The 21,955-nt window shown below is 49.9% G+C and overlaps 12 protein-coding genes across 12 annotated transcripts; 6 read left to right on the forward strand and 6 right to left on the reverse strand.

The window, feature by feature from the left end:
- Positions 1–167: 167 nt before the first annotated feature.
- P170DRAFT_460787 (uncharacterized protein) lies at positions 168–1,262 on the reverse strand (the record flags this gene model as incomplete). Its single annotated transcript, XM_024851966.1, has 5 exons — positions 1,086–1,262; positions 884–1,017; positions 724–805; positions 307–383; positions 168–244 (listed from the first exon to the last, which is right to left on the reverse strand). The coding sequence occupies exons 1-5, from the start codon at positions 1,220–1,222 to the stop codon at positions 168–170; spliced, it is 507 nt and encodes a 168-aa protein (XP_024710041.1). The 5' UTR covers positions 1,223–1,262.
- Positions 1,263–2,406: 1,144 nt separating this feature from the next.
- P170DRAFT_421395 (ankyrin repeat domain-containing protein) lies at positions 2,407–3,540 on the forward strand (the record flags this gene model as incomplete). Its single annotated transcript, XM_024847357.1, has 1 exon — positions 2,407–3,540. One exon carries the CDS (start codon positions 2,407–2,409, stop codon positions 3,538–3,540), a length of 1,134 nt encoding a protein of 377 aa, XP_024710042.1.
- Positions 3,541–4,980: 1,440 nt separating this feature from the next.
- P170DRAFT_483476 (uncharacterized protein) lies at positions 4,981–5,794 on the reverse strand (the record flags this gene model as incomplete). The annotated part of the gene is made up of 1 exon (XM_024853897.1): positions 4,981–5,794. Exon 1 carries the CDS (start codon positions 5,506–5,508, stop codon positions 4,981–4,983), a length of 528 nt encoding a protein of 175 aa, XP_024710043.1. The 5' UTR covers positions 5,509–5,794.
- A 547-nt stretch (positions 5,795–6,341) lies between these two features.
- On the reverse strand, positions 6,342–10,514 carry P170DRAFT_505441 (uncharacterized protein; the record flags this gene model as incomplete). Its single annotated transcript, XM_024854288.1, has 3 exons — positions 9,754–10,514; positions 7,109–8,933; positions 6,342–7,007 (listed from the first exon to the last, which is right to left on the reverse strand). Exons 1-3 carry the CDS (start codon positions 10,251–10,253, stop codon positions 6,342–6,344), a joined length of 2,991 nt encoding a protein of 996 aa, XP_024710044.1. The 5' UTR covers positions 10,254–10,514.
- On the forward strand, positions 10,515–11,742 carry P170DRAFT_398494 (aldo/keto reductase family protein). Its single transcript, XM_024846224.1, has 2 exons — positions 10,515–10,689; positions 10,744–11,742. Exons 1-2 carry the CDS (start codon positions 10,632–10,634, stop codon positions 11,688–11,690), a joined length of 1,005 nt encoding a protein of 334 aa, XP_024710045.1. The 5' UTR covers positions 10,515–10,631; the 3' UTR covers positions 11,691–11,742.
- A 603-nt stretch (positions 11,743–12,345) lies between these two features.
- Positions 12,346–13,400, forward strand: P170DRAFT_460790 (uncharacterized protein; the record flags this gene model as incomplete). Its single annotated transcript, XM_024851967.1, has 1 exon — positions 12,346–13,400. The coding sequence occupies one exon, from the start codon at positions 12,346–12,348 to the stop codon at positions 13,363–13,365; it is 1,020 nt and encodes a 339-aa protein (XP_024710046.1). The 3' UTR covers positions 13,366–13,400.
- A 936-nt stretch (positions 13,401–14,336) lies between these two features.
- P170DRAFT_344729 (MDR family MFS transporter) lies at positions 14,337–15,833 on the forward strand (the record flags this gene model as incomplete). Its single annotated transcript, XM_024843479.1, has 1 exon — positions 14,337–15,833. A coding segment is annotated over one exon (1,497 nt), but the record flags the coding sequence as incomplete, so codon positions are not given.
- Positions 15,617–17,588, reverse strand: P170DRAFT_460792 (uncharacterized protein). Its single transcript, XM_024851968.1, has 5 exons — positions 16,935–17,588; positions 16,812–16,879; positions 16,706–16,756; positions 16,017–16,645; positions 15,617–15,966 (listed from the first exon to the last, which is right to left on the reverse strand). The coding sequence occupies exons 1-4, from the start codon at positions 17,481–17,483 to the stop codon at positions 16,048–16,050; spliced, it is 1,266 nt and encodes a 421-aa protein (XP_024710048.1). The 5' UTR covers positions 17,484–17,588; the 3' UTR covers positions 15,617–15,966; positions 16,017–16,047.
- A 208-nt stretch (positions 17,589–17,796) lies between these two features.
- P170DRAFT_24539 (uncharacterized protein) lies at positions 17,797–18,166 on the reverse strand. Its single transcript, XM_024842982.1, has one exon. The coding sequence runs from the start codon at positions 18,095–18,097 to the stop codon at positions 17,879–17,881; it is 219 nt and encodes a 72-aa protein (XP_024710049.1). The 5' UTR covers positions 18,098–18,166; the 3' UTR covers positions 17,797–17,878.
- A 742-nt stretch (positions 18,167–18,908) lies between these two features.
- On the forward strand, positions 18,909–19,337 carry P170DRAFT_347254 (ankyrin repeat domain-containing protein; the record flags this gene model as incomplete). The annotated part of the gene is made up of 1 exon (XM_024843619.1): positions 18,909–19,337. The coding sequence occupies one exon, from the start codon at positions 18,909–18,911 to the stop codon at positions 19,335–19,337; it is 429 nt and encodes a 142-aa protein (XP_024710050.1).
- Positions 19,338–19,552: 215 nt separating this feature from the next.
- Positions 19,553–20,631, forward strand: P170DRAFT_505447 (alpha/beta hydrolase; the record flags this gene model as incomplete). The annotated part of the gene is made up of 3 exons (XM_024854289.1): positions 19,553–19,667; positions 19,738–20,090; positions 20,255–20,631. 3 exons carry the CDS (start codon positions 19,553–19,555, stop codon positions 20,579–20,581), a joined length of 795 nt encoding a protein of 264 aa, XP_024710051.1. The 3' UTR covers positions 20,582–20,631.
- Positions 20,632–21,010: 379 nt separating this feature from the next.
- Positions 21,011–21,527, reverse strand: P170DRAFT_442779 (hydrophobin family protein; the record flags this gene model as incomplete). Its single annotated transcript, XM_024850484.1, has 3 exons — positions 21,011–21,067; positions 21,123–21,214; positions 21,287–21,527. The coding sequence occupies 3 exons, from the start codon at positions 21,525–21,527 to the stop codon at positions 21,011–21,013; spliced, it is 390 nt and encodes a 129-aa protein (XP_024710052.1).
- Positions 21,528–21,955: the final 428 nt, after the last annotated feature.

The raw sequence follows: 21,955 nt of genomic DNA on the forward strand, positions 1-21,955 counted from the left end.
TCTATTGGCTCCTGGAATATTCAGCAGGAATGGCAGTAGTCTAAGCCTATCATTTACTAGGACCCCACCTCTGGTATATGAATTATTATGAACGAGTATAAGTCATACTTGGACCCCGCATCTTTAATAGATCGAATCATCATAGCCTATCCTACTCACCCGCCCTTTCAGCTGATATGTACCACGTATCTAGTAGTCATGTCCTGTTTCTCCACCTGCGCCCCGGTGCCATATTTTGATTTGCCTTTAATGTGTCATTAGCATATTTTACCCGTTCATCCTTCTACGGGGTAGCTATGTACATACCTGCATCCATGCTTCTAGGAAACATTGGGTCTAGTTTTATCAAATTAGATATCACGTTAGGATTACAGCGATAGAACCTGCAAGTACCACAGTATTACAGTAATATAAATGAAGGAGGCGAATTCAAGTTGATTAACTGGCCAATATATTATGGATAACGTGAAATCACTCAGCCGGACATAGACCGCCCCGAAGTGATATAATCACGATTTGAAATGGGTTCCTAGGCATGGTAAAGCTATTTCCGGTAGGAAGGCTTTGAACATAACCGACTTTACTGTAATAGATTGATCCCAAGTACAAAGCAGTGGCTGTAGATTCTTGAACTTGTCTACACATAGAAGTTCCACCCAAGCGATTTGCCGTTACGCGCTATCTTTAGCATCTGCGTGGCTCCTTCACTCCCATTAGAATTACCATACCACGACTGGACAATCCGCTGCCAGCGCAGTTCCAGCATTATCTAAATTGATATGCCCTGGAATTCTCCTGCCATCCCCTAGAATGAAGATAAGTTAGCCACTTCCTAGACATAATGTGACCGAGCCACCATGAAGAACATAGTCCGGGAGCTTACTCAAATGGAAAAAAACTGTTATATGATTGATAGTGAGAAGATATCTTCCCTGGTGTCCTCTCAACAATCTCTGACTCTCTTGATAGTAATCATACGCATCCCCCAAGGCCCGGGTTGTGTTGTGATCCGGCCACCTAACAAGAGCAAACCTAGGTTAGTACTTGAGAGAACTAAAGATACGGGACAAACTCGAATTGCATACCGAATTGTAGCTCCAATAACTTCGGCTCCATTATTGTATCCGTTGTTGTTCAGCCACTGGATTCCTTGGTTGACTAAACCTTCGACTGCGGCGCGATTGGGTGGTATTTGTCTGTATTGCCAAACTATTCCTGCCATGGTTGTGTAAATTGACCGGAGATTATAATGGATAGATCCAACATCCGTTGCTGGTGCTGTAGAGTGACCGTATGGATCATATCTGGGAAAGTGGTTTCATCTTTATATACCCTATGCACCACTGATTATAACCGAAGGAGCACCAAGTGGGGCAGCCAGGAAGTGGGTGTTGCGGGTGACTCCGGCGCCATCTAGTACAGCGCACCCGGAGAGATCGCGCGACGGCGCCAGCGATCGCCAGGTCGCCGATTTAGAGGCACCTACCGTCCTCCTATTGAGGTAATCTTATCAAAGCACCACATATTCCATTCTTTCTTTAACCTTGACACATACGACCACAGGGTGAGGAGAACAGGGCTTCCCGTCCGCTCAGCCGTACTTAGGCCTCACGCCGGCCGGTTAGTAGTTGGGTGGGTGACCACCAGCGAATCCCGGCTGTTGTATGTTTTTGCTCCCCAAAATTGTTCCTTGTTTCTTTCCACCGGACTTGGATATCTACATCTAAGTTTTTTTTTTTTTTTTCTGGGTTCGCTAAAAGGCCACAATCATTAATTCCAAGACTGAAAGGTTTCATTAAAAGATACGTAGAGGCTGGATAAAGAAGAGCCCCTAGCAATGACGACTGTCCCGATTCAAATATATTTTAGCCTGCATGGCGTTCCTTTGCTACGCGGCTGAGGTTCGAGCTTCTTGCTGTTCAGGTTCCTGATTTAATAGCCAAATATTTCGAGAAGCTGATATTCAAAAAGTGATTTAAACAGGGCTGGTTCCTGAGCTGGAGATGAAGGGATAGCCCGTTGGACTACGAATAAAAAGACTCCGTCGGGCCGTTCAACTACTCATTGTATGTAGAAAGCCATTCCTACACTACGCACTTGAATCTGCTCCAGTCTTGAGACAGAATTGGACCGTGTGACGGATCACGTTCGATAGAAGCCCTATTCTTATACCTAGGTACATCCATAGGAAAGACCCTCTCTTTCAACGAGGTCAACATTAGTTGAAGGAACCCCCCTTTGTAATCTTTCTTTCGAGGCTCCCACTTATCGGATCATCCCGGTGTTTTCCGTTCGATACACAAAGGAAGTGCACGAATTAGTTGATATAAAAAGCCTGTCAATGAACTGGCTTTATGATGCTTCTGACAAGTCCAACAATTGCCTACAATGTAATCAACTGTTAGGATGGCGGAAAGGGGCATTAGTACACTTCCCGGTGAGTTGATCATCGAGATTGCACAGTTCCTAGATCCAGTTGGTGTCAGTCAGTTTTCACAAGCTCGTAAAAGTTTCTACGAGCTTTTACGCGCCCAGAGAAGAAGTGCTACTAGAAAACACTCTTGGTCACCTGAAAGGCATTACAGTCGAAGAAGGGTGGATCCAGTAATAAAACGGCTGCTACCGGAAGATGAGCACTATGATGGGCCGAATACAGGTCCGATCCCACAGCTGCTATTAGCCATACATCAAGGGCGTGCTGGCGTACTTCGGGGATATCTGGAAGCAGGTGTCGACCCAAACAGGTTCTGGGGGAGATCGCGGCTGCTGAGCGAGGCTGCCTATTCTGGCGACATGGAATGTGTCAAGGTTCTTCTCGAATATGGGGCAAATCCAGGGCTACCGGACAAGAAAATACGGGAAGATGATTGTCCACGGACAGCGTTAAGTCGGGCTGCATCTATGATATTTCGACGCCAATTGAGATTGAGAGCACTCCCTGGCTTCCAATATTCAATCTTCAACAGTCGTATATGGAAGCCGGGGTATGATAGAGTAACCCGTCTTATGAAGGCAGGTGTGAAGATCACTCATATGGGCGAGGTTTTGTGGACACGGTGGCAAGTCAATTTCTTAGATGTTCTCAAGCTAGCGGTTGAACAAGGAACCGACCTCTCGAAGTTGACTGTCCCATCCGGAACTACAGTCTTGCATATAGCAATTTCCTATGCACAGGAGGGCCATCCTTTTCGATTCTTCTACCCAGGAACGAAGATATTGTGTCATAATGATTTTGAAATAGTCGAGTGGATAATCACAAAATATCCGGATCTTATCAACACCAGCAATGCCCGGGGTGAGACACCATTCTATTGGGCGTTTGACATGAGGCGCTTTGACATCGCAAGGCTTTTGTTATTGCGCGGATTTGAGCTGGGATTTGCAGAAATATACGACTGGTATCTTGAAATCACCATGGGGGAGACGAGTATTGAAAAAGTCGAACTGTTGCTGGAAATAAGAGAGCAGCTCATGCATTACGACGGCGTGTATCACCCTGAACAGTTGAGAGAGCAAGGTCGACTAATGCTATCAGTATGACCTCTTTTCTGGGTAATCACGGAAGTATTTGGGACATTCAATTAACGATTGATGGTAGGCAAATACTGGCAGGAAATATTTCATTTGTCGGCATTGAACATGTAAAAATCACAAGAACGCCAAAGTACAACACTGAAGCTCATAAGAATCGTTGTAAGTTTTCACTTTCATTTCCCAACAGCCATGACTGGAGTCTCGCCAGTTGTAAATCCAATCAACAACCAAAAGGGTCGTTAATTAAGAGTAGCAAGGAGTCAAAACAGAAAGGTCGAACACTTATCCGAGACAACAGAACCACAGATGTAGACAATATGCGACAAGGCAATAGGATTACAAGTCAGTCAGAAATCCATCTTGTGTTAGTGTGAAGTGCTCCATTCCCAGAAACCTTTTCTTTAGGTCTTGGTCACTTACCTGACAATCCCTTTGAACTACTTTACACACGTTGGCCTTAATCCATCAAAATGAACAACCCAGAGGAGAAGGCCACTTTATAAAGTCGTCTAGAGGACATGCTCCTCCGTCCTCTCAGCAGGTAAGTTGACTTTATCTGTCTATGGAATGCAGCACGTCAGGGGACAAGAGTGAGCTAGCGAGTGCTGCAGCCGTTCATACATTAGATGATCTAGTAGCATATTTCAACACTCGAACATGATTTCTCTCCTCTTAAACTTGAGATGTAAGCTTTGACGGTCTCTAAGCTTTCCCTTTACCTCTGACGGTTTTTCTGTTTTATTCTCTATTTATTTATCCCTTCGCTTCAACGGTGAGCCAACCCGTGGCGCTGTCTCTTCACTGGGTTCCTAACTGAGATTCTCGTCCGCGCCGGTAGTATAGTAATCCCACACTTGCCGATGGAGTTTGGTTTTCGCAATGGCTTTAATCTCTAAAACCGCAATGGGCTCGGAAGTGACAGGTTTCCTGTCCGCCACTTTCATCACATTTGACTCGTTGCTCAACCGGAATGGTGGTGAAGTTGAGCCCCCTTATATGGAAAACGGGGTATGTTTGGCTGATGGGGGCACGGATTTTGTTTTCCGAGTCATGTCGTGCGATCTATGGGGCTGGCTAGACATTTACCCTGACGCAACATGCCGCATGTCACGACGAAGAGGATGATAACCTGCTATTCGGGCGTCACAATCCCCGATTAGAGGCCTACTATACACGAGCCAATCAGCTGGCGTCGTTGACGAGTCAGCAGCGGTACAGCATGGCGACCCTGCTGGAGGATCTTGATATTGTCTCAATTCGAATAGATGTCTCGAATAATGAGTATTCGCTGGTCAATTGTACTTCTTCTAAAGGCTATATATACCGCAAGTAACCTCACAGCAATATTTAAATATTGTCTTCCTATACAAAAGAATAGAGCCGACCTCACCGCACATTTAATAACCAATCCACCAACAAACTCGACCCACATCGATATCGAACCTCTTACATACCATCCGCAAGCATGGCATTGACAATCTGCACATGACGATCGCCATTCTCATCGCTCCACTCATTATCATAGTTCAAACCATACGGCCAGAAGTGACTCCCACCGCAGCTGATTTTCGCATCGTCACCATCCCACGACTGCAGCAAAGGCGTCGCCGTCGGCCAGTTATTATCCGCACAAAGCGTATCGAAGGCTTCTGTCTGGCCCACACCAAGGGTGTGCGAAATCTCATGCAGAGCCGTTCGCTCGTTCATGTAGGCGCGGTCCGAGCCGAATCGAATCGTGCCGTCGTAGTTGGCCTCCGCGGTCGGAACACCGGGCGCGTAAGAGACGTGAATCCCTTTGCTCGCGTCGCCGAGGCGAGCATGTCGGGCCACTGCGGCTTCCATGGCGGCCTCGATTAGACCGTAGGCTTCTGTTTCGTCGGAAGAGGGATCGGAGGCTTTGTCGAGCGACCAGGTCAGGGCAGCAGAGGCTGTCGAGGCAGCGGCGATCACGGTGACGAGATGGAGGAAATGCATGATATTCTGGCTGGCGAGGTATTGTAGGCAAGCGGCTACTTATTAGAAGATCACCGAGATAATGAAATAGGTGTGGAGAATGGGGAGGGCAAGTCTTGAAGGACACCCTGAATATTTCCGCGGTGCATTCTCCTCTATTTATATGGAGATAGTCCTCCGATTCGAAATAAAGGAGTGACTCGGAATGAAACTGATCAACATTGTGATCTGCGTTTTACCTCGGAGCTTTCTCTGACAGTGCCAGATACTTATTTGTTATGTCTCGCGGTAGCGCCTTGGCTCTTGGATAGCATCGTTTCAGCTTCATTAACAGTTGGGATATTCCACCGCTTGGAGTTTCTGACGGCGGGCAGAAGGCTTGGCAATCATGCAAGCACGGAAGTTCTGCAGATTACTCCGTACATAAATGGACTCATTGATTGGCATTTAATGAGAAAGACCCGCTGTATACTTAAATACTACCTTATATGGATTCCCCACCAATCCTGTAGAGGTCTGTATGGGGTGAAATATACGGTTTGTTTCTCATAATCATAGACATCCTACGAACATTCTCAAAGTAGTCATGCTTTCGGGAACCCTACAAGGCTTCGGCGTGACCTGTGGATAATGCAGACAAATTAAGGGTATTTTATTCAGCTATCTCTTCTGGACAGGAAACGTAAGGACTCGTCTCAATGCGAAACAAGAAGAGAAACTAATAAAGAGAAACAACTAACCTTGTCGGGAGTGGCTGTTGACGAGGGTTTAATCAACCTTGTTGTTTGTTTGTTTGCTTGTTTCCCGTGGGTTTTGATTCAGTGATCATCCCATTCCCTCCTCTCATCTAGTATTCAACGCATTATGAAAGAGACTATTATCGCGACAATATCGACAATCAGCAGTGAGGCCCCAGCCATCAAGAACCGTGGACAGAAGATAGCAAACACCATCAGATGGCGACGTAGGACACCCGCCCATACGGCCGTCGACAATGTCCAAACCGTGTAGACCAAAATGTGTATTGCGAGTGACTTAGTGACAAGGTGACTTTCTGGGGAGTGTTCATGTTCATCTCGTGCTGCGATTAGAGCGGTCGAAAATGCAGCGACAATTGGACCGGAAAAAGTGTTTAGGAGTACAAGCATCGGGGACCAAGGGTAGTGAAGACCTTCGAATGGGATATAGGCAGCGCCCCATTGGATGCTGGAGAAGGTTGCGTTATGCCCAGTGCCGAAGAAGTGAAGCGTACCGAGGAGCGCGGCGATTGTAGGTCCAATTGTATAGTTGGGAGAGCGATCGAGGAGTTTGCGTAGGCTTAGGATTTGGAGATATAGTGTCGATAAGGAACCGCCTCCCATCGGACCGCTCAGCAAACTGCAGATGACCAAGATGGACGTGGTGGTGACCATATTAGATTGCACGGAAGTCATGGTCATATTCCATTTTGGGGCGAGAGTCATTCCAATACCAGCAAGTGCAATGACTAGAGTTACCCGCGAAAGGAAAATCTGAGCGCGCTTGGATAACATGGTCAAATTCGTTCCTTTAACCCAATTGACTTCATGGACAGACTCGAGTGTCCAATAGACAGCATTGAAAAAATGTGCAACGGGCATACCAATGTGACACCATAACCAGAGGACCGGGGTTTGGTACGTCGAATCTGAACCGAAGGCCTTTCGAGTGATCGCTGGAATAAGGCCGAAAATGCACATACGCCAAATGTTGTAAGAAACGTTAACACAATCCGATCTTCCCACACGGTGTATGAATTAGATGCAAAGCCAATAGACAGCAGAAGAGTAAATGCGATCGTCAATAGGTCCAGGAATGTCAGCTTGTAACCATGCTTTAGTGTTCTTATCAGCCCAACAAGAGGAAAGTGACAGTTTAGTAGCGTCAAACTACTCATTGTGGTGCTCAGCATCAGCCCCTCCGTCACGGAAGTTCCTGCTGACCATGTCAAAGCAGTATGGAAAAAGAAGCTGACCACACCCGTTGCAACTCCTATTGCTATGGTGCCAGAAGAAGCCCCTGGGGTGATATTGTCTTCATCAGACCCACAGATACAAAGTAAAAGTGCGATAGCTCCAAATGATAGGATCAATAGCCCTTCTAGCATATGAGGTATGCTGAACTGAGCCCAAATGTGTTTGTAATACTGTAAGATCGTCTTTTGGTAGTCGCGTAATTGTCGGTATATGGTCTCCAAAGACGAGCTATCTTGGAAATCAATTCCTTGCCAAGAAGTACACCGAGAAAAATCCGTGTGGTCGTGCTCTGTGACATGTGGAGGATTTCCCGTCCTTGTATATTGTTGGTGGAATCGTTCAACCTGTGCGAGCGATAGCATTTGTGCATGCATCAACTGCCTCCAATTGTCCCCGGTAGCTCCAATGAAAGCCTCTTCGATCGGGCTACCTAGGCTATTGAAGGGAATTGGGATACCCAGAAGGAGCGACAAAGTTGGAACAATATCAATTTGAGCGATGGGTCTTTTGTTGATGTATGACGCCTGGTTCTGTGGATAGGGTTGCAAGTGACCGAAATGTTTGCGCCGAGTATACATCCACAATGCCGCCTGAACCTCATTATCGGTTTCGCCGCCATGATTCCCATGCTCATCCATCCCGTGATCACCCAGAACAACAAGAAGCGTGTTTTCGTCAACAAGATCGATAACCTGTCGTATGAGGCGGTCCATTTGCTTCAGTTTACTGGTCATTTCACCGTGTACTGGACCGAATCGATGGCCAACGTGATCAACACCGAGGAAATGGCCAAATATCACATTCCATTCATCCTGACGAGAGCTGATGAGTGGTAGAAGGTGTTTCTCCACGCCATTGTCTACCGTGTGGAGGTCAGAAACGAGGAAGGAATCGTACGCGTGAGACAAGTTCGGCAGGAAGTGATTCGGAAACAGCTTTATCCACGTATCGTCCCCAAGATGCACTAGTCCCTTTCCTGCTTTGTGTAGTTGGGTTACAATGTTATCTTCTGCAAGAGCGGAACCTGCAAAGTTGGCACCAGCCTCGATGAATGTTGGCAGTGTCCCTGTCGTCAATCCCTTTAACCGTTGCAGAGTTGTGGTAGGGGGGTCCGCAATGAAGGGAAAGAGAACTGCATTGTGGGGCTCTTGGGTTGCTTTCTCGTGTAGTATGGTGAGGGCATTGTGGAAAGGTTGAGGCGCGTCCTGTTTGGATGTCTTTGGCGAATATGGCACCGTGAAGTCATATCGTAGCGCATCGATAACTAGGATCACGGCTTTATCAAAGGACCTGGGCATCCAGCATCCATTTTGAGCGGATTCCAGATGGGAAGATTCATTTAGTTGGAAGTGTGGCAAGAGAGGACGTGTACAGGTGCTGGTGGACTCCAGAGCTCTTCGTGACAACAGGAAGCCCTTGGCGAAAAAGTAGAGTCCTACTGTATGAACAAGTCTAAAAGAAGGAAACAGGCAATTAGTAAGATGTCAAGCGGCTCAAAAATGTAAGTGGTATCGATCAGCCTTACAACATCCAAACGAAGAATGCAGGCGAGGCCCAACGAGCACTGTTGCTCGCCATTCTACTCATGTATGGGACAATGAGCACTAGTTTGGACCCTCTATCAAAGACGAAATCTGATAATACACGGCGATTGTAGTTGCGTGTTTAGCAGAAGCCTTAATGTGTATGAGGAGCTTAGCAGAGATAGAGATGACAGCGTCGCGTGGCCAGTCATTCTGCCTTCTTCAACCGCCTCTCTGACAAGCCTGAAGGTGACACAGACGCGTGATTTTCCTTCTCATCTAATAACAAGACGTATCGGATAATTAGCGTCAAGTATCTTGGTATCAAGGAAGCAATAGAGTTAGTGTGAAGCGTCATACCCCCATTGGGACTGTAGAAATCTAGTTCAACTTCGCAAAATCACTCACTATATTACTACCCTAATAGTACACTCGGCCATCCCCCTTCTACACCTTGCGGAAAATACCTCTATCCTCAACAGTAAAGTTAAAAGGACAACAGGCCGGCCGTGGTCTCGTGTCCGGGAACTAGGACTGTAATCACTTTATCGTTGCAAGAAGGTAGCAAAGCAAAGGAACTGAGAGCGGAAATAGCTAAGGACGTATCTGTGCTGAGCGCCCCTTGTAATGGTAAATTCTTCCATTCAATGGTGTTTTAGATTGAAGGGAAAGGTCCGGAAAGTTCAACATATCCGTCCTGAGACTCTCTCCAACCCTTCTACCTGAAGTCCGCACGTCAAAATCACTACAGCGGCCAGATATTTTCCAGTACTTTCCCATCGACAACCGGTGCTTGAGCCGGGAACATTATCCCATATACACGAGCCCATTCCGTCGACTCGTTATTCCAACTGTGCATCGTTGCCTGTTGTACCACCACGTCCCCTTCGGTCAAGTGGACTCTGGAGCCATCATCCAAGCCAAGAACCAGACTCCCCTTAGCAACGATGACATAGTCCAGGGTAATTGAGCGATGAAAAAGACCCTGAGACTGGGGAGGGAGGTCGTAGGCGGTGAAACCGGACCCGGTGGGTGGCATGCTTGGTTTTAGACGAGCTTTGTCTTCCGGACTGCTGACGTCTGCTGGTTGTTCGCCCGTGTACCAGAATGGGGTCAGACAGGTGCCATCGCCGTACGGCTGGACGTCGAGGTAGGAGTCATGTTGGACGGTTGCGTGCCCGTTCTTGTTATGGCCAGTCACGACGCGGCGGGGCTTCGGGAGGGAATTGGGTGGCGGTTGTTCGGACATCGTGGTGTAGAGGACGACGGTGGATGCGATCGAGGACAGAATTTGGGAGTTGGACTCTTTCGGCGTACTATTGCCGGCCAAAACTCCTTTAATAAGACCATTTATTGTACGGAATTGGTCCCATGTCGGAGTTAACGGTTAAATGCGCCAGTGAGTGGATCCTAAACATGGTTTGGTGGGCCACTTTTCTGTCATCCAGCGGTGTTCACGGGGTTAACACTAATTATCTGATCTCAGGACTTGTGGCGACAAAATGAAAAGAGAAAATATCAAAACAAGTAAACTTGCTAAACCAGGTATAAAGGGGTCGAGATCCTCGACCCTGAATGACTGCATTGATTTCTTACCCTAATTCTACTTGTCTTGACCTACGTCATCATGACAGCCACTTCCGACCTAAAAATTGTATTCGGTGCAATGACCATCGGCGAAGCTGGTGAGTAGCATTTCTGATGGCATGATATTGGAGAACTCACTGACAAGGCGATAGGTCTGCCGGGATGTCGACAAACAAACGAGAAAGAAGTCGCCGATGTCCTGGACAAGTTCCAGCAACACGGCCACCGGGAAATCGACACATCGCGCGCATATGCGAATGGAACATCGGAGATGCTGCTTGGACAAAGCGATTGGCAGGGGAGGGGATTGAAGATGCAAACTAAGATCTATCCCACCGCTGGCAAAGGCATGGACAATGAGAATTACACTCTCAACGCAGAGGATCTGCGTCGGGCTTTGACGGCCAGTCTGGCCGCGCTTCAGACCGACAAAGTGGACTTGTGGTATCTTCACGCACCGGATCCGAACACGCCTCTTGAAGTCACCATGCGCGAAGTGGATAGGTTACACCGCGAAGGTAAATTCGAGCGTCTTGGAATCAGCAATTTCATGTCCTGGCAAGTGGCGCAGATGTGTGAAACTTGCGACCGCCACGGATGGATCCGACCCTCTGTCTACCAAGGCATCTATAATCCGGTCCATCGTGCAATTGAAGCCGAACTGCTTCCGTGCTTGCGACACTACGGCATTGCGCTCTATGCCTTCCAACCACTGGCTGGTGGTGTCCTGACTGGGCGTTACCAGTACGACACGACGCAATTCGAAGCTGGGTCGCGATACGACCCCAACAACAAGCAGAGTGCATCGATGAATGCTCGCTACTGGAACAAAACCACATTCGAAGCACTCGATATTATTCGGGAGGCTGCGCAAAAGCACGGACTCTCTATGCCCGAGTGCGCTTATCGCTGGCTTGTGCATCATTCCCAATTGAGTAGTCTGCACGAGGACGCTCTGATTATTGGAGCGAGCAGCGTGGCTCAACTAGAAGGCAATTTGGCTGACATTGAGAAGTCTCCGCTTCCGAGTGATGTGGTGGAGGCATTCGAAGCGGCATGGCAACATATCCAACGTCCGGTTTTGAAGTACTGGCATTGAGCGTATTCACCGTCATGTGTACTAGGTAGATATAAATAAGAATTGAGTGAAGGACCTCCATCCAGCCCGACTGAACGAAACAAGAAACTGTCTAGAAATAACTGTTTGACTCCTCTTTTCTCGAGCGGTTCGTAGATGGTATGGTCATATCGCGACCTCTCATACTACATTCCCAGTGCTGAGGATTTGAAGGCTGGACCCAGCTGATCAAGCCACGATGACCTGCTGAATCTCTCTCTAAGAGGCCCAAAGCATCAAGGTTCCTGGGTAAACCTTTTACTCCATTTGAATTGATATGCTGGTGAGAAGGTGCGGGAAACGCGGAGCAAATATTTAGCTTGTTGTGCGAATGCTTCTTCTCGTATTATCGCCTAGTTTTCTTTCCTTCGTCTAGATAGGAATAAATTCCTCGACAGTGCACAATTATTATAGATGAAGACCCCACTTGCTACCAAGTTCCTCAGGTACATAGCTCGTGCAGATTGCCGTATAATCACCTCTCTGCGATGACGACTCCACACTGGCGGATTTAACAAGAAATTCCCTTAACCCCGAGACGTCCACCGAATTGGTTCGAATTATTTCAGGGACGATGAAGCGCACTCCAATGATGAATTCTTCAATTTCTCATAGTTTTCTTGCATGATATACCACAATGCTGTTGTCCCTTACGCGCATTGTGTGCTTTGTCTGGGCAGCTTCGGCGCTTAATATCGCCCTTGCCCAGACCGTTATACAAAGCTATCCGCTCTCTTTGATCAGTCGATTCTCATCGCCCCAAACCTTCGAAAACATAGCCGTCAAGTCGAACGGCCACCTTCTTCTCACATCAACCACATCCCCTACAGTTTTCGAGGTTTCTCCGTTCTTTGAAAACCGAAACCTCCCGCTCGTCGAAATCCCACAGGCGCAAGGGCTTCTCGGTATCGTCGAGCTAGAAGAGGATGTCTTTTACGTTGCCTCATCGAATATAACCGCCTCCCGCGGTACTCCGGGATCGAATGCCGTGTGGCGTATTGACCTTCGCAATGCTACCGCCCGGTCAACAGGGGGCGAAGTTTCCCTGGTTGCAAACATTACCGATGCGGGAACTCTAAATGGCATGTGTCGGCTCGGTCAAAGTGATCGCATGCTCCTGGTCGCCGATTCTGCAAAGGGCCAAATCTTCAGCCTGGACGTTGCAAACGGAGACTATAAAGTGGTCATGAATGAAACAATTTTACAACGCACCACGGACGGCTTGCCGGTTGCAGTGGACGGGATTCGCGTCCATGACTCCGATGTCTTTTTCACCAACTTCAACCAGGGCCTGTTTGGGAGGATTCCTATATCACCCAGCTCTGGCACCCCGACTGGGACTCCCGAAGTTACTGTCGCCAATCTGTCGGGTGATGACTTCCTGCTGTCAGATGACGGTAGCAGAGCGTGGATTGCCATGAATGGCAATAGTACTGTGGTGGAGGTCGACATTCTCAACAAATCTTCCAAAGTCATTGTCCAGTCGCCTCTCCTCGCAAGCGCGGCTGCGATCGCTAGGGGCAGGAGTATTCTTGACCGTGATAGCTTATATGTTGCCTCGGGTGGGTGCCTCAGTTTAAAGTCCAACGGCAGTAATGTCAGTTGTGAAGGGATTGTTGCACGCATTGATGTTCCCAGTCCAGGTGCATCTTCCTAACAACGTGGGTTCGAATCATAGTGGGATGTCCTTAGGCATTGCTGATATTTGTTACCGCATCAAACTACACGAATTTGCTGCCATAGTTGGAAATAAATCATACGATTTAGTGCGACGAGATTCTCTATACGAATAGTAGTCCAGGTATTAATTGAAGTCATGACAGATTGGGCAACGTGGGTTGCTGCTACGTGCCAGCAGAAGGATGTGTCTACCCTGTGCAGAAATATATCCATGGATAGTTTCCGAGGTACATTAATTACCATCCAACACAATGACGAACGAAGTAACCTTGTAATAGGAATCTTTAGACCACATATGAAATTGCTAGTGCATCACATGCAATATTCTTGTAAAGAATCATCCGTAAAGGAGCGTCACAAATTAAATAATTGTAATGCCAGTTTCGCGCCCCTAGGCTGCTACTCGGGATATTGTTACTACGTGCCGACATGGTTTGGGGCTTAGTTGGTGACTCTACTTAAATAATCGAGGGCATTACTATTAGAAAGATTTTTGAAATAATCATTCCAGAAAGATCTAACAATTAATAGGAAATGATAGCGTGTAACAGACAAGGGGAGTCTAGACTGAGTCAGAGGACCCACCGGATGCGATGTCAGGCCGTGTCAGGTGCCCCACCCAGCCCTGACTCCGGCAGATTCTCTGCTCTATAGAATGGATTGTATAAGAATGTTGAAATGAATCGGATCATTCCTACTAAGTGGAAACTAAACCAGCTACTGATCGCTACTCACATTTCATCATGTCCACCAAATCCTCAGAATCCTCGCCGGAACCGGAGCCGGAGCCAATCACAAAAGGCTGGCGTTTCTGGGTCAGTATACCCGTGTAACCATTCTACTTATGGACTTCATCTAATCCACTGTGATATGATATAGGCCATCTTTGCTGCTCTTACTGTCACCTCCTTACTCTCCGCGCTGGATACTTCGGCCATATCCACCGCCCTGCCCACTATTGTCCGCGACCTCAACTCGGGCGATTCCTACGTATGGATCTCCAACGCATACATGCTCACCATGGCCGCTTTCCAGCCGCTCTACGGTCAAACTGCCAATATTTTCGGTCGGCGCAGTTTGACCATTCTCTCCGTGGTCCTATTTGCCATAGGCTCGGCCGTGGCCGGCGCAGCCAAGAACACCGGGGCTCTCATCGCCGGACGCACGATCCAAGGCCTCGGTGGAGGCGGCATCAACGTGCTGATCGATATCATCGTCTGTGATCTGGTCCCCTTGCGCCAACGACCCAAGTACATGGGAATCATATTCTCCCTCTTTGCCGTGTGCATCTCGCTGGGCCCCGTCATCGACGGCCTCATGACCCAACGCGTCACCTGGCGCTGGATCTTCTACCTCAACCTGCCCATCTGCGGCGCCGCCCTTCTCCTCCTGATCCCCTTCCTCCACGTCAACTACAAAAAGGACTCCATCCGTAACATGTTCCGCCGCGTCGACCTCCTCGGCAACGCCCTCCTGATCGCCTCCGTCGTCGCCATCCTGCTGGCCCTCACCTGGGGCGGCATTAAACACCCCTGGGCCTCATGGCGCACCCTCCTGCCCCTGATACTCGGCATCCTCGGCCTCGCCGGCTTCCTCGCTCTGGAATCGTCGACGCTCCTCCCCACCGACGAGCCCACCATGCCCCTCCGCCTCTTCGCCAACCGCACCTCCCTCGGCTCCTTCGGCCTCACCTTCATCCACGCCATGCTCACCTACTGGATCACCTACTTCCTGCCCGTCTACTTCCAATCCGTCAAAGAGGCCTCTCCGATCCGCTCCGGCGTCGACCTCCTCCCCACCGCCGTCTCCGGCATCCCCTTCGCCATCCTCGCCGGCAGCGGCCTCTCCCTCCTCAACCGCTACCGCCCCTTCCACTTCGCCGGCTTCGCCCTCCTAATCCTCTCCTCCGGCCTCTTTACCCTGCTCGACGCAGACTCCTCCACCGCCACATGGGCCGGCTTCCAGATCCTCGGCGCAGCCGGCGTCGGCGCCCTCCAGACCACCACCCTGCCGGCTCTTCAGGCTCCCCTCGCAGAGGCCGATGTCGCCGTCGCAACGGCTACTTGGGCTTTCCTGCGCAGTCTGGGTGGTATCTGGGGCGTCGCTATCCCTGCTGCGGTGTTCAATAGCCAAATCAACAACTTGATCCCGTCCCGGCTGCGCGGTGACCCGAGCTTGCAGGCTCGTCTGGCGAATGGGGGCGCGTATGAGCTAGCGACTAAGGAGTTCATGACTTCGTTGAATGATAGCCCTCGTGTCAAGACTGCCGTTGTGGGCGTTTATGTGGATAGCCTGCGCATCGTGTGGTATGTTGGTCTTGCGTTTGCGATTCTGGGATTTCTGGTCGCGTTTGTGGTGAAGGAGGTGCCGATGCGGGAGCATTTGGAGACGGAGTTTGGGTTGGATAAGGAGAAGAAGAGGGAGATTGAAGAGGGGAGTGATTAGCCTTTCTGCTTATCGATTTGAAGCGGTTTGTTGCACTTTGAATAGAAAGGGGCAATTGAAGGCAGACTTGGGAATAGATTATATCTGCCCTGCTATTGGTTATTGATTGGGTTCGGGTTTCGGTATATCGTTACTATAGACAGTTTAATAATGTTCGCATTCTTCTCTCCCCAATGTGCGTACAGAAGCGTGCTTCTCAGTTCCTGTCGCAAAGTTACAAATTATCCAGCCTCTCTTCAGCAGGTTCAAGTAGCCAGCTGGGCACGGAATCGGTTTCCGCTAGAAAGCCCAGGGCCTCATACCAATTTCCCATCGGCTCGCCCGCGAATACACTGTGCGTAGGTGATGCAGGCGGGACAGAAACTAACGATGGAGCTGGCAGATCGCTCCCTCGAGAAATTGAGGACTGGTCTCGTACGGCATTCGAAGTCCGGCCATCCAGCAGCCCAGGGTTTGCCTGGTTATTTCCCTTGTAGCCGTCTTGAGCGACTAGATCCCATGCCTCAGAACGAGTCCTGTCCCCGTGACCATGGGACTTCCATTCGGGAACGATCCCACGCAGGTTCGGATACTGGTCTAAAAAGGACGGGGTCACGGCAAAAGGCGCCGAGGATGCCTCCGGAGAGAAGAGTTGCCTGAATTGCGGACTTAGGGTTAACCGGCGATCGGGGCCGACAAGATAGGCATCTTCAAAGTTGATTTCTGGCACGAAGATCATGCTCCGTAGGGTTTGCGTAGCGAGGTCGTTGCAGGGCTGAGTGTTGTAGCTCTCAACGTCCGGCTGCGAGAGAAGATATAGGCGTAACTGCGGCCTGGACGAGTCGGTCAGATTTAACCCGGGTATATTAGTTCATTGCATCAAGAAAGCTCACCATGGAAGCATGTCGATGGTAACATTGTGTCGAATACTACTTTGAGCCGGTCTGAGGCAGTATCAGCTGCAAGGCTGCTGAAGAATAGTCAGGGTAGCGGCCTCACGTGGGGTACAACCAGCCAGGGACATGGCTCAAATATGCTCGGTAGGTTTCTAGTTGAGCAAGCAGAAACTAAAATCAAGCCCGATGAGATAGAGCAAAGGAACCGGAAAAGGCACTCGCTCACTAGAAGAGACATTTGGATCAAATATAGAATGGCAAGCTGATCAATTGGCCTGACTAATGGTCGCTCGAGCATGAGCCTGCGATGAAGGTGAGCCATGAGGCGATGAACTGGCTCCTCCTGGACCGACACAGGAACATTCCAACCATTGAGGACACCGACCAGGATGGAATGAGGGTCTGTTAGGGGCATGGCCGGCGTGGGATGGGTGGATTTGAGAGCTTCGTAGTCATGAACAATTTCTCCTAGAAGACTTTTTCGGGTAGGCTGAGGTGATGAGAGGCCACTTCCACCGTTCACGGGACCTAAGGTGGTGTCTAGGGCGCCGGCGATGTTCAGAAGCTGATCAGCCAAGGTACGCAGCTGTGACCGTTCTTGCTGCATCTGCTTCATTTGCTCCATCATGGCCTCGTCACCACCGGCTTGCAGCTGGGCGATTTGATGCTCCAAACGGGCTACTCGATCTTTAGCACGATTTCTCGACGCTCGTTGGGCGGCCCGGTCTTGAGCACGCTTTCTCTCTCGTTGCTCTTCGTAGGAGAGCCTCGGCATTGTGAGTGTGGATGGATGGAGATTATGATAAATGACGATAAGAGGTAAGGCGAAAGTGAGAACGAATAACGATGAACGTGGTCAGTATTTGAATACGGCCGGACAGGAGCCAGCAGTAGGGGGCAAAGCAAAGGTGAAGGTATAGAAGCCGCCGCCACGTCTAGATTGTTTGGCACTAACCCAATACGGCAATCACTGTCACATGGCTAATTGCTGACTCAGCCACTGCTGATCGCCGACCGCCTGCCGCATTCAGTCGGCAGTCCACTTTCTCCGCATCGCCAACGGACCAACACCGTCTCGAGTCCATCAACTTCCCCAGATGCGGTGACCCGCCACGCCTGCTAGTCAGCCCGCTAATTCGCTCTGTTCCCAGGATATGTCTGGTGGCAATGTCATCCTATGATAGGGGCTTGCTGCAACGGCTCCCCGTCCGCATTGGCCTCAACGAGAGCATCCATCGCCCCTACTGGGATGCTCTCTCCGAAAAAGTTGGCCGCTTCCGCCCATTCACCCTGAGCTATCTTCTCTCGTTTCCCAATGAACTTATCCTGGAAGTAGCAGATCATCTGGACCTGCCGGATCTTGCCCGACTGTCTCGAGTGAATCGTCATTTGCGAGAGCTGCTCTTGCCGAGGGTCTTTCGAATCGGTACGTTCGGCCCGTGAGGGGTTTTATTGCTGGTCCGTGTCACTGATTAGCGCAGGAAGTAGGGAATCTCGTCGTCACAAGAAAACTGTCTGCTTCACATGGCTCCACTATGCCGCCTTTACGTGCAATATTCCGCTGGCACAACGATTGATGCTGGAGGGGTCGGATCCGCATCGAGTTGGTCGCAAACGGTCCTGGTCGCCCCTGTACGTCGCTGTGTTGAACGGATATGCGGAGATGGCGGAGGTGCTGGGGCTGGGTAGGGCTGATACAAAACAAACTTTTCTGAATGCCGACGTGACATTGCTTCATGCCGCTGTCGAAAGTCGGAACGAATATCTGATCATGCGGTGTCTCCAAATCGGTCTTCCCCTCGACGTGCAGGATGCTAGAGGCGACACGCCACTCCACCACGCGGCCGGGAATGGCGATGTCGATGTTGTCCGCTTTCTATGTCGACTGGGGGCGTCTGTCCACGTGCGGAATATCTCCGGTGCCACGCCGATGCATCGCGCTGCATCGGCCCGCATATCCAGACGCAGGCCCGATACTCGAGCGCGCACGATCGTATTTCTCTATCAGCATGGCGCCGTTGTCGATGTACGGAACCTTCAAGGCCAGACGCCCAGCATGTTCGCCACTGCGCGCGGCCACCTCGATCTGCTGAAGCAACTTTTTCTGCTGGGAGCGCGTGCGGACGTGCAGGATAACGGGGGTCGAACGCTTCTCCACGAAGCTGCCGTGTCCGGGGAGATTGGCAGCCGTAACCTTCGCATGAAAATCCTCACATATCTGTGCTCGCGAGGGGCGAAAGTCGACGCGCCCAACTCCCTTGGCGACACGCCCCTCCACTTTGCAGTGATTCGGGGTTTCCCGGAAGCTATTCGACGACTGGTGGAACTGGGCGCACCACGAGATTGTCGGAATGCCCTAGGGCAGACACCGCTGCATGCTGCCCTGGCGGGAGATCCCGCGATAATACGATTGCTGGTGGCGTTGGGAGTGGACATCAACGCAGCCGATTTTGACGGGATGACGCCGCTCCACGAGGCGATGTTTGAGGATTCGGAGGCTGCAGCGCTAGAACTGATACGACTGGGGGCGGACGTGCATATTTGCAACGTAGATGGGGTGAGTCCATGGGATATTGCGGTCTACGAGGATTTGGAGATGATAATAGCGATGTGCAAAAGCATGGAGTGAGGGGTTTACGGCGGTCTTTGTGCTCATTCTAATACCCTGATTTGTTGATTGCTCATTCACTAAGGAAGTTTTCGATAATATCATCCGGCAACATCCAGTTAGCCTGTCTATAAGTAAGATGTCCATCACCTTCCCTTCTGCTTCCTTCTCACATCTCTTTGCTTTGCCGCTCTCAATCCCATATCCATATCCATATCACATCACATCTATCCAAAATGAACCACGTAGCCGACTCCATCCCCTCCGACCTCCTCGCCATTCCTCCTCTGTCCTCCCAAACCCCCCTACCTCAGCCCCTCTACAAACCGATCAAAATTCTCGTGATTCACGGTACGTCATACCCATGCCCCTACACCCTCAAATCACCCCTTCAAGTCCCAAACTAACGCAATCTATACAGGCCACGGCTCCTCCTCCTCCCGCGCTTTCTACAAATACCGCGGCCTACAGCCTCTCATCCGGCACCACATCATGCACACCCTGCACCGCGACGTCGAGTTCTACTTCCCGAACGCCCCGCTGCTGCCGGCCGGTTTCGAGCCCGGTATGTGGACCTGGGGGCTTGGCGATTATCGCGTAGATCGCGTCCCGGGGCTGCAGGAGTCGGTTAGTTTCTTGGTGCGGTACATGGAAGAGCATGGGCCTTTCGATGGCGTTATGGGGAGCTCGGCCGGCGCTACTGTTGCTATTGTCGTGGCGTCGTTGCTCGAGGGCGATCTGCTCAGAGGGGGGTGTGAGGAGGTTAAGATGAAGGTATGTTCTTTCCTCTCCTTTGTTCTGAATGTATGGCGTTCTGGCATATATATATCTGTGCATCATTTATTCCCCGTCCCCGTCCCGCTGCGACAACATATGCTTCTAACTTCTCCGTCAACTTCAACCGCAATCCCAACGCTGACATAGATATGATGTGACAGACAAACCATCCCCCCCTCAAATTCATGATCTCCTACAGCGGCTTCAAAATGGGCCACGCGCGCTACCGCTCCATCTATCGCCCCAAGATCCAAACCCCGATTATGCATTTCATCGGCGAGCTGGACACTTACATCCCCGGTACTTTGACGCTGAAGCTGGCCGAGCGCTGCGTCAATAATCAGGTCGTGTATTTCCCCGGTGGGCATTATATTCCGCGGTTGAAGAGGACTACTGTCGCGGCTGCGGGATTCATTTGCGATTGTTTGGATATTGGTGGTTGTGATGATGAGAGTGAGTGGGAGGAGGTTGATGATGATGATTTGTAGATCTTTTTCAGACTTGTTTCTTTTTCCTTTGGTTGTTTTGTTTGTTGAAGGCGTTGCTTGGATGGCCATCACTCTGGTTTGGAAATTTCCAGTGATGGTGAGACCATGGGAGTGTCATATGCTGTTTGTTAGACATGAGTGGTTGTTTGCTTTAATAGATGTTATTGGTGTGAACATTATGTCCAGGCTTCAACGGTCAAGCAGAGTAATCTTGAAGGATTCAAAAGCCACAAAGCTCTGAGGGAATTGATATTGAAATTTTGGCTACAGGGAGATTTACCATGCACCATGAAAAGTATATATAGAGAATCGTAGTAAGAAACAAACTACACCGGCACTTTCCCCGTACTTTAAGGTTACAATAAAAATTAAACATTAACAAAATACCGACTCCACCCAGGTAAATGCTGGTATCAAATAGACCACGATCTAAAGAATCGATCCCAGCCCAACACACGAAAGCGTAGCTCCGATAAGACTGTCCGACTATAGCAAGGCTCATTAGCAACTTCTTCCACAATAGATACGCAGAAGGACTTACAGCATCACCCTTATTTCCTTGGCAACAGGCAACATTCTGCTTACACTGTTGATCCAGCACATCCTGCACGCCCAGCAGAAGCAGCACGGTTACTACCACCACTGTTAGCCTACTACCAACCCAATACAAGCCCCAAAATAAAAAAGGAAAAGGAAATGACATACCTTGCGCATCCAACTTCGAACACTCACTAAACAACGATCCGCCCTCAGACGCAGAACCAGCACCCAAGACACCCGACAGCTGCCCACCCCCTTCATGCACGTTGGTCGTGTCGCCTCCCTTGCTGGCTTTGTTGCAGCAGGACAGCTGTGCCTGCTCGCCGCATTTCGAGGACGCCTCGGTCACGGTCATGCCCTTGGGCGCGGGCCAGACGATCTCGCTGCTGGGCTTTTGTTCGGTCATGGCGTGGTCGGGGGAGGGGAGGGCTGGGGCTCCGGTGAGGAGGGAGATCAAGGGGAGGAGGGTGGTTGGCTTCATTTTTGGTGATTTTTCGGTTTGGGGTATATTTTAAAGAATGAGAGAGGTAATAGAGAACGAGTGACTAAAAAAGAGGACGAAAGGAACGAATGTGGGTGAAGGAAAAGTTGGGTTACGTACATGACGGCGGTATTTATTCTTCTCCTGGAAGGTCAGGCTAGGATTGTTTATGTTCGTTGATGGCATTCCAATGCCAGGACCCGAGAATATGTGATGCTCCTTGCATGCTTTGGCGGTTGTCGCTCATAGGATTGGTGGATGGGATATCCCTGGAATGTTGGTGCATTCCGTGGACCTTGTGATAGATAATGGTGGTATATTTGTGGTAGCTTCACTAGTAGGTTGTTTTGATT

Source organism: Aspergillus steynii (assembly GCF_002849105.1).
Source record: "Aspergillus steynii IBT 23096 chromosome Unknown P170scaffold_1, whole genome shotgun sequence".
Taxonomy (NCBI): domain Eukaryota; kingdom Fungi; phylum Ascomycota; class Eurotiomycetes; order Eurotiales; family Aspergillaceae; genus Aspergillus; species Aspergillus steynii.

Coding starts and splice junctions, on each gene's coding strand:
- P170DRAFT_398494 (XM_024846224.1), top strand. CDS start 10,632: ATGACAGCCACTTCCGACCTAAAAATTGTATTCGGTGCAATGACCATC. Junction 10,690..10,743: donor AATGACCATCGGCGAAGCTG/GTGAGTAGCATT, acceptor ACAAGGCGATAG/GTCTGCCGGGATGTCGACAA.
- P170DRAFT_460792 (XM_024851968.1), bottom strand. CDS start 17,483: ATGCCGAGGCTCTCCTACGAAGAGCAACGAGAGAGAAAGCGTGCTCAA. Junction 16,757..16,811: donor CCTGGCTGGTTGTACCCCAC/GTGAGGCCGCTA, acceptor ATACTGCCTCAG/ACCGGCTCAAAGTAGTATTC. Junction 16,646..16,705: donor ACCATCGACATGCTTCCATG/GTGAGCTTTCTT, acceptor CGACTCGTCCAG/GCCGCAGTTACGCCTATATC.
- P170DRAFT_24539 (XM_024842982.1), bottom strand. CDS start 18,097: ATGACGATTCACTCGAGACAGTCGGGCAAGATCCGGCAGGTCCAGATG.